Below are 12,901 nucleotides of genomic sequence, written 5' to 3' on the forward strand. Positions count from 1 at the left end.
GACGACGGCAACTTACCACTCCATTCACTCCCTTTCTTTGTACTATTTGAATCGCAGACCCGACCGCTTCTTCTTTTCTTTCTTATTAGTCGATTATATCATTGCCAGGTTCGCGCGAGTCGGGGATTCATGCTTTGGAGCAAGCGATGGAGCAACGGCGTGGTGGTTTGGGCCGGGCGGTGTTGATGGATTCTTTTTGTTTTGTTTCTCTTTCTCTTGATTGCCCTTGCCCCCCCTTTTTCCTTTATTTTTGAGTTTCGATTTTCGCTTCTCTTTGTTCTGCTTGCTTTGGTTCGTTTCTTCCCTCTTCTATTGCTTTCACTTTTGCAGCTTTGTTTTTTATTATTCCGGAGCTGGTGGCATTGCAGGACTGCAGGCGGGAGGAAGGAGGGCTCGAATACCTAGTAGTTCGTTCGGTTGCGGCTATATGAAATCTAGTGGTGCCATGCGTGAAGGAGTGGTGGTGGCGGTGACGGTGACGAGGGCGGGCGCAGCAGCGGGGTAGAAGGGCCTGGGCTGGGATCCCCCTCTTCACGGTGCCTGGCCCAAGCCGTTGACTAGGGAGAAGCCGTCGCCTAGCGCCCTGGCGCAGCAAGCGGAAATAAATTATAACTAAACGATTACGGATATTTTTAGGGCCTTGGGGCCAGCCCCTACATAAGACGTGTTGATCCTCTTCAGCCTCATGACTCGGGCGAGCCGAGCAGCCCCGACCCACACCCCTTCCCCGTCTTGGGCCCGCAACTTAAACGCGAGTCCTCCGCCTCCTCCCCCCGGTCCGTCCCTTAGTTGTAGCATCATTCACCATGGCCGGTATGGAACAATTGCAGATCCACAGCAAGGTACACCACCGCTTTCCCTCCCCACGCCCCGGTCTCTTCGCTCATTGCTGACACGCCGCCGCAAGTCCTACCTCGTGCGTTGGATCAACGTCCCCGCCGGCCACACGATCAGCTGGAGCATCCAGCCGCACAAGAAGTCGCTCAACTTTGGCATCTTCAAGCACCCCGGCACCAAGAATGGCGAGACGCCCAATTTGCCCTCGACCGACCAAGCCAAGATCGACGCGCCGGGCCTCGACCTGTCAGCCTCACGCCCGCGCGCCTCGAGCAACTCTGGACGCAATGACCCTCCGGTCGTAGACAAGCTGGTGAGGCTAGGGTTACGGCAGGTCTCATGGACGGGGCGGTGCGAGGCCGACAAAGTGAGCATGGGACGCTACGACGTGCCCGAGGGCGACGGTGGCATGTACGGGCTGGTCTTCGACAACACATTCAGCAAGCAGATTGCGAAGACGGCGACGTTTGTGCTCATGACGCACCCGACCAACGCGCCGCCCAAGTCCGGACACCACCTGCACTTCTCGCAGAAGTTCGGCGAAAGCTCCACCAGCCTTGGCCGCAGCCCGACGGCTCTCTCAGGTGCCGAGTTTGGCGATTCGACTGAGTCACTCGATCGCGACCCCTCGACCACCATTGCCGCTGACCCGCGCCCCAAGTCGCGCCACATCGCTGAGGCCACGACTCCCGGCGGCTCGCTATTCTACACGGGTGTGCTTATGAAGAAGCGCCGTAAGCGCAACCAAGGTTATGCGCGACGTTTCTTTTCTCTCGATTTCACGTCCAGCACCCTCTCATACTATCAGAGCCGCCAGTCGTCGGCCCTGCGCGGTGCCATTCCTTTGTCCCTCGCCGCCATCGGCGCCAACGAGATGACGAGAGAGATCTCGGTCGATTCGGGGGCCGAAGTTTGGCATCTCAAGGCCACGAACAAGAAGGACTTTGACGAGTGGAAGGATGCGCTGGAGAGGGCAAGCAAGCAGGCCGGCACGGCCCCGAGCCCCCCTGAGGACCCGGCCAACCAAGATTACAACTGGCCATCTACGCAGAAGGCCAGCGCGGAACTCGAGGTGCGGGAATGGGGCAAGGTTGAAGCGCTGGTGGGCAGGGTGTCAGGCACGAGGGACGCGGTGCGCCGGCTGGCCAAGGACACGGAGGCGAAGTTGCTTCCATCTTCGGTCACGTCGGGGGCCAGCAGCGTCAAGGGTGGAATCAGTGGGGTCACCAGCCCCGCCGAGTCGGAATCGGCGGCGTCTGGCGACTATTTCAACAAAAACGACGACGACGCAAGATCGGTCAAGTCGGGAGGGTTTTGGAAGCGGAAGTCCAGCACTGCCGGCAGGAGGAGCGTTTCGGGCGCGCAGACATCCGTCCCGGTTCCCGGCAGCATCCCTCCCGTTCCGGCGCTTCCGACCACGTCGCTCACCGTGCCGAAGCCCGCCGCTTCGGCCGACGAGACGGGCATCCACGAACATGTCCTCGCCATTCTGCGCGATCTCGACTTGGTCGTCTCCGAATTCTCCACCCTCCTTGCCGAGAGCAGGTCGCGCCGTGCTCCCACTACCACCGCCACCCCTGTCGCCGAGGCCCGCAAGAGCATTGACAGCGCATCTGACGACGAGTTCTTCGACGCTACCGGCGGCGACGACTCGCAAGAACCCTCCAAATCTCAATTCCTCCAGATCCGTCGTGACTCGGACGAGCCCGACGAAGAGGCTACCGACGAAGTCAGCGACGGCGAATCTGAAGCCAGCAGCGAGGGCGATGCCGCGGCCGGAGCCATGGACCAAAAAGACAAAGAGGGCCAGCTATCCATGTACCCGTCGAGGGCCAAGGACCTCACGCCGCTGCCGGCCGACACGGTGCAGAGGAGGAAGAACGTGAACGCGCCGAAGCAGGCGCCGCCGTCGCTCATTGCCTTCCTGCGCAAGAACGTCGGCAAGGATCTCAGCACCATCGCCATGCCCGTCTCGGCCAACGAGCCGACGTCGCTGCTGCAGCGCGTGGCCGAGCAGATGGAGTACAGCGAGCTGCTCGACGCGGCCGCGACGGCCAACCCCGACGACGGGTCGCGCATCCTGTACGTGATGGCGTTTGCGATCTCGTCGTTCTCAAACTCGCGCGTCAAGGAGCGGGCGATCCGCAAGCCGTTCAACCCCATGCTGGGCGAGACGTTTGAGCTGGTGCGCGAAGACAAGGGCTACCGGTTCCTGGCGGAGAAGGTGTCGCACCGGCCGGTGCGGATGGCGTGCCAGGCGGAAGCGGCGTCGTGGACGTTTATGCAGAGCCCGATGCCGGTGCAGAAGTTCTGGGGCAAGAGCGCGGAGCTGAACACGGACGGGCGCGCGCGCGTCTTCATCTACCCGAAGGACAAGGACGCGGCGGCCGACGCGGAGCAGTACAGCTGGACGGTGGCGACGTCGTTTCTGCGCAACATCATCGCGGGCGAGAAGTACGTGGAGCCGGTGGGGACGATGACGGTCGTGTGCGAGAGCACGGGCGCCAAGGCCGTCGCGACATTCAAGGCGGGCGGCATGTTCGCGGGCCGCAGCGAGGAAGTCAGCGTGCAGGCGTTTGCGCCGGGCTCGGCGGCGCCGCTGCCGCTCGGCTTGAACGGCAAGTGGACGCAGTCTCTCACCTTGACCTCCGGCGGCAAGCCCATCTGGAGTGTCGGCCCGCTGGTCGACCAGCCCGAAAAGCGCTACGGCTTCACGACCTTTGCCGCCTCGTTGAACGAGATCTCGGCTTTAGAACAAGGCAAGCTGGCGCCGACGGACTCGCGCTTGAGGCCCGATCAGCGGGCGGTGGAGGAGGGGGAGCTGGATAGCGCGGAGGGCTTGAAGGCGAAGTTGGAGGAGGCCCAGCGCCAGCGCAGAAAGGACATGGAGGAGCGCGGCGAGGAGTGGAAACCGCGGTTCTTTGAGAAGGTCAAGGGCGCTTCTGGTGGGGGCGAGGGCGGCGAGGGCAGTGCGGGCGGTGATGAGGTGTGGAGGTTGAAGGGCGGGAAGGAGGGGTACTGGGATTGTAGGGCTAGGGGCGAGTGGGAGGGTGTGCTGGATGTTATGAAGGTTTAGATGCGGGATGTGCGACGGGATGGATTGGGCTGGGTTGGGTTGGGTGGGAGTGGGAATGAGAATGAGGTAGGCGACGGGGTTTGTATGATGTTGCCTGCTGCCTTGTTCTGCTGCTGCTGCTGCTGTTTACGCCGTGTTTTCTGTTCTTTTTTCTTCTTCGCATTCTTCTTCGTTCTTCTTCATCTTCTTCATCTTCTTCATCTTCTTCATCTTCTTCATCTTCTTCATCTTCTTCCTTCTTTATCTTCGCCTTTGTCTTCGCCTTTTGTTGTTGTTGTTGTTGTTTTGTCGTGTCTGTTCTTTAGCGGTGTTGTTTGTTGTTCTTGTTGTTCTTGTTGTCATGTTTGTCATTGTTGTTTGTTTGTTGCAATAGAGTGACGAGGCCTTTTTATGGGCTATGTATGCTGATGTCTGTCTGGTCTGTCTGTGTTTGTGGTTGTTTGTGTCGGTGTCGGTGTTGAGGGTGCGGTGCTTTGGATAGAGCTGCTTATGTACGTGTGTACGTGTGTGTACGTGTGTGTACGTGTGTGTGGGTGGGTGGAGGGCGGTGGTTGGGTTGGGGAGAGGGGTTGGGGAGGGAGAGGGAGAGGGGTTAGTTCGTTGGGTGTGTTGGTTGGTTGAGGGAGGGAGTGTGTGTTGAGAGATTGTGTGTTGATATGTGCTGTGCGTCTTCAGCCTTCATACCTTGTCGTAACTCTTCTGAACTTAACCCAATGTTTTCTGCGTAGACTTTTGCGCTTAAACTTGGGTTTGTGTCTGTTTCTGGACCCTTGTTGTTGTTGTTGTTGTTGTTGTGGGAAAGGATAGTGAATGGCTATGGTGGGTTTTGCTGGTTGCGGGGCTTGGTGGCTGGGGCTGGGTTGCTGTGCTGTGCTTTGTCGTGGGGTGAGTGCAGTATGCTTGGGGTTTGGGAAAATAGAGGGTTGGTGATGTGGGAGGGGGGTGCGGAAGCGGGAGGTTCAGAGGAAGCGTTATGGAGGTAGAAGAGTTGTAGGGAGTAGGATGTATTTTAGTTTTAAGTGTATTCTGCCGTCTAAAAATAAGGGTTAAGACGCCTATGTGTAAAGCGTGTTCTTAAGAAACAGCTAGTTGTATATTCTGATCGTTTCCGGGTTTCCATGCCCTAGTAGCACTGAGTATTCATCGTCAGCAGCGTACATCTAGAAAGCGTTTCCCCAGGACCGCAGTGCGCTACTTGCTATATATATCTGCTGCTACGAGCGCAGTATTGCCTAGGTCTCCTCTTTACGACCACTACTGCCGCTGGCTGCCCACTTTTATCTGAGCCCATATCAGGAAACAGCACTCCCTAGCGGTTGCCCTGCTGCCGTTACACAACCCATCATGGCCTACTCGATGTGAAAAGGCTCGTCTTCCGCAATTTGCGCGCCGCGGAGCAAAGGTGGGACCTTGGTGGTCTTCCTCACGATCAAAAATAGATGTTGTTCGTCTTCGGCGCTGACTGATGCTCGACAAACACGGCTGGAGTTGTTTGCCAGGAAAATGCGTGGGATGGCGGTCAGGTTGATGGGTTGGTGGATGCAGATAAGGGTTTCTGGTTGCGACTGCCTTGTGTCTTTTCTCCTTTGTACGATTTTGTTGTGGTTGCGGCGGTTCTTGGTCTTGCGGTGGTTTCTGGTCGTGTGGTGGCGGCGGCTTCCTGAGATGGGGTTTTGCGAGGAGGGGGTTGTGTGTTTTCCGTCGTTATTCGCCTACTTAGTCTTAGCTGTGGGGTTGCTTATTCTAGTCATCTTGGATAATTGCACTATGCATAGGGTTGTTTTACTTCTAAGCAGTGCGAAGGAAGAAAAGTGACAAATCAGTGAACAACTGCGTCGAGTGGCGCTATTAAAGTCTTTGGAACTCCATTGTATCATCTACGTAGGGTTGGAAGCGACAGTTTTGTATGGGGATGAAGGCCTTCCAGTGTTATCTTAGCTACTTTCGATGTACCTACCTATTGACAGCTTTTGGCTGGTTGATATGAAGTTTTACCATGGGGATGAACACATTCACAACTACTCGGTCTAAGCAGGCTACGCTGAGTAGGCCGCACCTTAGTGAATTCGATGTGAATTGAACGAAATATCTCCCCCTTGTAGTGCCTCATTCTGATTATACCCAATCATCTTCATCTGTCTCTTCATTGCTACCTGTGCTGAAATACTGGTCTTCATCGGATTCTCCATCGCTTCCTTCATTTGACCCTTCACTGCTCTTATCAGTGGAATTATCATGAGAGTAATGAACTAGCTTTGCTCCGCGAAGTAGAAGCAGATCGACGATATCTCTCTCGCCGCAACTTTCTGCCATCACCAAAGACGTATTTCCTTCATCATCCGTTTTCTCGATGTCGATGTCTGTGCGGTTCAACAACAGTTCAACCACTTCTTTAATCCCCCCACAAGCCGCATGCATCAAAGGCGTCCTGCCATCTTGGTCTTTAATGTTTGGATCAACATCAGATCGGCGAAGAAGTAGCCTGATAATTTCTGTGTGACGATATCTGGCTGCCATGCTCAGCAGTGTCTTCCTCAACCTATCTCTTGGATATGAGCGGATACCAAAACGGTCAAGACGTATCATGAAAGTTTCTGTGTACAGATATCTGACTGCCAAACTCAGCGCTGTCCTTCCCAGCAAATCTCTTAAATTTGGGTCGGTATCGGGCCGGTCAAGAAGTAGCCTAACAGCTTCTGTGTTCTTCCGAATAGTTGCAACAATGAGTGGCGTATTCTTGTTTATATATCTCGCATTAGGATCAATATCAGCTCTTTCCAACAAGAGCTTGACTATCTTTTCTGAGTCTCGATGTGTTAATGCCCACTGCAGTGGTGTTTGTTGTAAACCGCTTCTTATGTTTACGTCAACCGTGGGCCAAGTCAATAATAACTCAATCATTCGTTCTTGACGAGTTTTTACTGCAATGGTGAGGGGAGTTATCCCATCATCGGTCTTCGGGTTCGGGGCGTGACCATTTTGTAGCAGTATAACTGCTAGCTCTGATAAACCAAAAAATGTTGCCAGGTGAAGCCCCGTCAACGTTTTGTTGCCGATTCCGAATACCGGAAAGAATCGCGACAAGTTTTCAATATACTTGCTTGTCAGAAATTTCAGAGCCAAGTCTCTGACCTGGCTTTGTATCCCTTGGGCATGCTTGCCCCAGTATTGAGCCGCATAATGTGCGAGTGGGGAAATCAGCTCAGATTCAAGCTTGAAAGCAACATTGTAAAGGGAAGCTGGTGCAGGCCTCGAAAATTCCGGAAGCATCAAATAAGTGAGACATCTGTTAGTAATGTCTTCAAGCGCCTTCGGCATCCATTGCAGTATCTTCGCTTCGAAATATTCTTGTGCGGTGTAGTGAATTAACCTGACAATGTTGCGTTCTGACTCCACTGTAACCAAACCTGCACAGGCAGATATAACGAGCTTCATTTTTGGTGTCCGCTTTTGATCCAGACTGAAGACCCCAGGTTCGATGGCTAGTGCATGCTCTAGTGCTCGGGAGGAAAGTGGCTCTTTGGCAAGTGTGACCCAGGATATGAGTTGTCGGGCAAGGCCCCGGATGCGTGGTTTTTGAAACTCGATTCGCTCAATTGCGCTGTCGTATGCTTTGGAGACAGCCTCAGAGCCCTTTGGAAGACGCGTTAGAGCTTCTTCGAGGTCGCGCAATGTCACTTTGTCTTCCAAAGAATCAAGATGGAGTCGAGTTAGAAGGAATCTACACAGCATAGTGCAGTGTTAGTATTTTATATCCTTTGTATTTTATGCTGGGTAAAAACAATAGGGGCTGAATATAAGTGTCTGCTTGGTGGAAACTTACATTCCATCGGCGGCTTCAACGATCCCCTCAACTACCCTTTTTTCCAGCTCTGCATCCTCCCAATCGGCAAGGAAGTCCAAGTTTTTCTCAACGTATAACCGAACGTCATCTTTGGAAGCTCTGACCTCCAAAATATTAGCACCCTTGAACATCTCCACGATGTCTTGGAGGGGTCGTGAGGTTGCCATCAGTTGTATAAATCCCTGAGCTTGTAGTTTTACAATCTCTGCAAGTAACTTTCTCCGCGTGACAGTATCACTCTCGTCCAGTGCATCAAGTACTAGATACACACGCTGGTAGTTTCTTGACATAGATGAAAGGCAGCTTGTAAGCTCCTCAACTGTCGGTTTTGAACCGGACCGGTGGTGTGCCTCGTACAGTTTGTCAACAGACCCATGGATTACAGGTTGTGCCTGAACCAATTGCTTGAGAATGCCAGCAAACACGCTCTCTAGTGTCTGCTCTCCTGGTTTCTTGTAATCAAAATAAATAGCGGCAATTCCTCGATCTCCGGCTGGAAAACGCTTCCATAGTTCGTTGATTACCAAAGATGACATGATGGTTTTTCCAGCTCCAGGGATTCCAGGGCAAAAGAGTGTAGATGTGCTTCCATTAAGGAAATCCTGAAACTGGGGCGATTCTAGAAACCACTTTCCAGTTCCTGCTTGGTTTCGTTTGAAGATTTCAGATTGCTTTGAAGCATAGTCAACTGGCGAGAGCCATTCCAATAATTTCCTTTTTTCGTCCTCGGAAACAAGCCTAGAGGTGTCTTTGGAAATGGTTTCGGCTTTTGCGTGAGTGGCCTGGGAGAGTTTGCTAACAAGTGTTAGCCATCGAAAACCATTAGTGAGGCATTGTAATTGAGATTTGGAGCATACAAATTGTCGAGTTCAAGTGCAATATGGATTGATGACTTGAGTCGTTCAATGCGAGATAAGATGCTGTCGGATTCGCTTTTATTAAGCTTCCACGTCAAGGATTTGGCAGCTTTCTTGAATCCTTCGGGTGGCTCAAGCTTCATTTCAAGCTCCTTGAGTGCTGCCTTGTATTGACCAAGTGGGCCGTCTTTTCCATCGAGAGCGCACACAGATTCGAACCATGGAGTGTTTGGGCTCGAGTCTTCCAAGTGGTAACGAAGTTCCGTTAAGAGAGCCAGAGTTGACGACATCTCCATTGCGCACTGCCTCCGTTCTTTCGAAGCATACTTGACAGAGTTGACATAGCCAAAGACCTTTGTCGTTAGGTCAAGTATGGCGATAACACTAACAGTAATACTGAGGGGATCCATTGAATCAGTAGTCAAAGACGAAAGCAAAGCTTGCGACCGGTGGGATTGATGACGGAAATTTGGAGTGTTTTTGGAGTGGGAACAAGCAGGATCGCCACGTCACCCCGCATATGCAGGAGCAACCGGGGCTTCTCAGCTGCGGCTGACATGTGACTGTGTTGGACCGAATAGAGTACACCTGCCGATTAGACGTCTAATCAGGTGTTGAGTAGGCCGTGTACGCCGATTCGCAGCGCTTCTACGAGTTAGTTTAGTTCTTCGTTCTTAGCTATTCTCCGCGATTTTCTACTAAATTTTAGGAGGAATATTAGAGAAAAAGAAGAATACCAAATATTTAGAAAAACTCCCTCCTCGCCCGCCCTAAATGCGCGGGTCGGGTTAGTGTTAATATATCGATCCTTTAAAGGGTCGAGTTAGTAGAGATACCCGAATTACGCTATAATACTAGATCAGACGTCTAATCGCTTTAATCAAGTACGGGCCACGTATAGCGTCCCTAATTGGCCAGATCAGAGCCCTGATCCGGCTGATTAGACGTCTAATCGCATGTGGTCCTTATTCGGTCCAACAACTGCATAAAACCCAAGCCAAATTCATGCAGCTTGCAAATTTGGGTGAACCATTGGTACAAATATGGAATGTACGCCTATGAACTCAACTATCATTTTTCTCTGATTCTGCGTCTCCAGATTCTTGCTCAAACCAAACTCGCCTTATTTCCCTCGACCTGCAACCTGACCTGCATATTCTCAGCCCTCTTAACATATGCCTCATCAGATATCCCATACTCTACACTCTCTTTTTCAGCGTTTTCGCGATAAAGGAAGGCAAGAGGTATAGGATTGTTGCGCCAAGTCTCAACTTTCGTTTTCCGAGTCTTCCATGCAGTGCCAATCCAAGTAATGGCGCTTAGCAGCCAGATGAAAACCGGTAGAGAAATCCAGTACCAGCTGACTCGTACAAAGGTAACAGTGACCATTGTCTTCCCGACCGTCATGCTTGCACCTCCAGGTCCATTGGCATTGTAAGCTGCGTCTTGGAATGTCTTGGAGATCGCTTTGGCTGTATTGTTTAAAGCACAGGCGAGTGGATCCTCCGGTGTGTTGCAGTCTGTATAGTTCCCGTAGAAGATTGCTCGGACAGTTTCCTGGTCTCCTCGGAACTGGAAAGAGTCGGATGCTCCTGAAACGCTGCCTGAGAAAGTGCCATGAAGATATAAAAACATATCTCTCAATGTGTCTGAATCGATTGAAAAGTTCTGGCCTCTCTGCATACCATACTCAGGGCCCCATGGTGGAGACCAAATTGAAGCGTCTGTAGATTTAGACTTTATCGAATATGTGTTAAGTGCCTTTTCTTCATAAGTTGAGTTGTTCACAGCTGCTTGAAAGCTCCGAACGCCCGCTTCCAAAATGCACTCAGTGGCCGTGAAGATGGTATCCTTGGTAATATTTAGCGCTCCAGCCCCTTTGCTTTTCTCGATCCCTTGAGCCAGAATCAGCTGTATTGCGGGAAAATAAGTGTTCGAGTGTACTAGTGGGCTTGTAGTTGTACTTAACGCCATGGGCTGTTTCAAGCTTCCGCCAACGTAAAAATATAACGATGAACCGTTGGTTAATGAAACCGTACAGTTTTCGAATGTAGCTGTTACAGGATGGCATTCCATTTCCAGACGCTCACTAACATCTTTACACGTTGACCGGAGCTCTAGTGTGGCAATTGGATCCCAGGTGCAGTTGCCTGAGCTGCAAAAATATTGCGGAGTCGCCCAGGAATTTGCTTGTTCCACATTTGCAATGGCTCTGTAGACATTTGCATGTAGGATTGGATCTTCGTAATGAACTGAGGGAATGCCAGAAACAGGAAGTTCTTAGGTAGATTATTTTACTTACAATTCCCTCCCATAAGAGGCCCACGGGTGTTGTACGTCGTACAGTTGGTAAGGAGGGCGATCTGTGACGTGTCTTGTATCTGGCCGTCGTAATAATGAACAAGATTCTGTATAAAAGGGTCAAATGCTAGACCAAGCACAGTGGCGACGGCCCCCAAAACAGCGAAGTGCCTAAGTTCGGTTAGAGCAATAAGATGAAATGTTCAAAACCGAACGGTTTTGTAGTATGTAGAAACGTAATCCAAGACATACCGACATTTGAGTTCCCAAAGAAGCTCAAGGCTCCCAAGAAGTCCTCTGCTGGCCGAATCGAACACCTTTAGATCCGAGAGCGGACGTCTTTTCTCCGCGAGCCATACCCATTTTAACTGACCAAGTCCTCTGCTGACCGGGATGAAAGCACAAATTTTCGCAGCGGTACTCAACCAGGAAACCAGAGAGCTCAGTGAAAGGTAATACCAAGTTGGCCGTCTTTCTTGGTCGTATTTCCCAAGTATGAAGATAATTCCGATCAAGGAGGCTGCCGAAACGAGAAGCCCAAGAAGTTCCCAGATCCACCAGTTCTCCAACTTTGAAAGCACCGATGAGCTTTCTGGTGGACTTTGTTCATTCTGCAGATTCCGAGAATTTCCGGGAATGGAGGTCTCTGATTGGCTTAACGAAGCATCTGAAGTGATTTGTGCATGAGACACTTGCTCGTTATAAGGGAGCAGAAATTGCTGGGACTCCAGGCGCAGTAATCCAGGACGCCATGCACCAAGGTGTTGTTGAGTGCTGAGTTCTTGACTTCCGATGGTGATAGCATCCATTTCGCCTATTTCATTTGAAGCTTGCGATAGATCATGGAGCTCGTGAATGGGTTCGGATCTCTGTGTACTCACTTTGAACGATTTAGGCTGTGAGGTTCGCTATGAAAGAGGTTGACGGTGAGAAATCAAATGTGAGAACAGCCTACGACCTTTTAAGCTAAAAGATGATACAAGGCTGAACTTAAGCCTGTTTTACTTGCGTAGAATATTGGCCACACTTTTCGATTGTGGAAATTCGTCTCACTGGACGTAATCGCGACTACCTGCAGGACGCATCAGCATGTCTTATTGAAATTTATTTTTGGATTTCGTATTCTCGCTAGTAACACCCGCTCATTGGGCAAGAGGCAGTTGGTAAAACAATGGCGGTGGCGCTATAGGAGGTTGTAAATATATTGTTCTACAAGAGGCACCTGGATGTTATACGAGGTGCGACGGAAAAGATGTACGACCTCAAAGATAGTTTTCAAGTCACAAGGTTCCTCACCAGTTACGGTATAGATATCTAGAAAGAATTGGGATCTAGAGTATCTTGGGTAGTTTTAAACGAAGCATTCACTACCATTCTTACCTTTTACAAATAAAACTGTAACCCGAGTTCTTGTCGATCCAATTATAGGTCTATGCTTTGCTTTTTGGTAACGGTGTACGCTAGTCAGATTATGGAAATAGTAAATAGGGCTGTTTTCACAGGGAGAATGTTGTGATAGTTGCGCGGGAAGCCTCACGTACCCCGCGGGTAGATAACATCTCCTACCGTCAAACGAAGCTCACAGTTCAGCGAACCCTACCAATCGGAGCATGCTGTATGTGTCTCTTCCATGCTCTGATTGGCGGAGCTCGCTGAACGGTGAGATTCGTTCAATGGTAGGGGACGTTACCTTAAAATAAACTTTCTGAAAGCGCCAAGTAATTTCGAATGCTATTAGTGTACTGCCAGGATATGTGATTGGTTTAGCTAATATTTAATTTAGTAAGGTGTTATTGTTTTTGCCGGATTTATATACCGCATCTAGACGCTTTCGCCGTGAATATAAACCTATAACATCCTACCTAAAACAAACGTTTATTTCAGGTGAACCAACCACTCATCCAGCAGAAGAGGTGCTAATATCACGTAAAAACTAAAAAGACACATGTCAGCCAGGATCACTCCGATAACTCTCGTTTATCAGCC

General features: G+C 50.9%; 4 protein-coding genes across 4 annotated transcripts; 1 reads left to right on the plus strand and 3 right to left on the minus strand.

The window, feature by feature from the left end:
• Nucleotides 1-806: 806 nt before the first annotated feature.
• On the plus strand, nucleotides 807-3,913 carry K452DRAFT_302170 (uncharacterized protein; the record flags this gene model as incomplete). The annotated part of the gene is made up of 2 exons (XM_033542554.1): nucleotides 807-842; nucleotides 908-3,913. The coding sequence occupies 2 exons, from the start codon at nucleotides 807-809 to the stop codon at nucleotides 3,911-3,913; spliced, it is 3,042 nt and encodes a 1,013-aa protein (XP_033392976.1).
• A 2,724-nt stretch (nucleotides 3,914-6,637) lies between these two features.
• On the minus strand, nucleotides 6,638-8,479 carry K452DRAFT_212880 (uncharacterized protein; the record flags this gene model as incomplete). Its single annotated transcript, XM_033536205.1, has 2 exons — nucleotides 6,638-7,634; nucleotides 7,737-8,479. Coding segments are annotated over 2 exons (1,740 nt in total), but the record flags the coding sequence as incomplete, so codon positions are not given.
• Nucleotides 8,480-8,562: 83 nt separating this feature from the next.
• On the minus strand, nucleotides 8,563-9,024 carry K452DRAFT_236179 (uncharacterized protein; the record flags this gene model as incomplete). The annotated part of the gene is made up of 1 exon (XM_033537489.1): nucleotides 8,563-9,024. The coding sequence occupies one exon, from the start codon at nucleotides 9,022-9,024 to the stop codon at nucleotides 8,563-8,565; it is 462 nt and encodes a 153-aa protein (XP_033392978.1).
• Nucleotides 9,025-9,721: 697 nt separating this feature from the next.
• Nucleotides 9,722-11,724, minus strand: K452DRAFT_236197 (uncharacterized protein; the record flags this gene model as incomplete). The annotated part of the gene is made up of 4 exons (XM_033537490.1): nucleotides 9,722-10,591; nucleotides 10,676-10,866; nucleotides 10,917-11,086; nucleotides 11,168-11,724. 4 exons carry the CDS (start codon nucleotides 11,722-11,724, stop codon nucleotides 9,722-9,724), a joined length of 1,788 nt encoding a protein of 595 aa, XP_033392979.1.
• Nucleotides 11,725-12,901: the final 1,177 nt, after the last annotated feature.

The sequence above is a fragment of the Aplosporella prunicola genome (genome assembly GCF_010093885.1).
Source record: "Aplosporella prunicola CBS 121167 unplaced genomic scaffold K452scaffold_32, whole genome shotgun sequence".
In the NCBI taxonomy this organism is placed as follows: domain Eukaryota; kingdom Fungi; phylum Ascomycota; class Dothideomycetes; order Botryosphaeriales; family Aplosporellaceae; genus Aplosporella; species Aplosporella prunicola.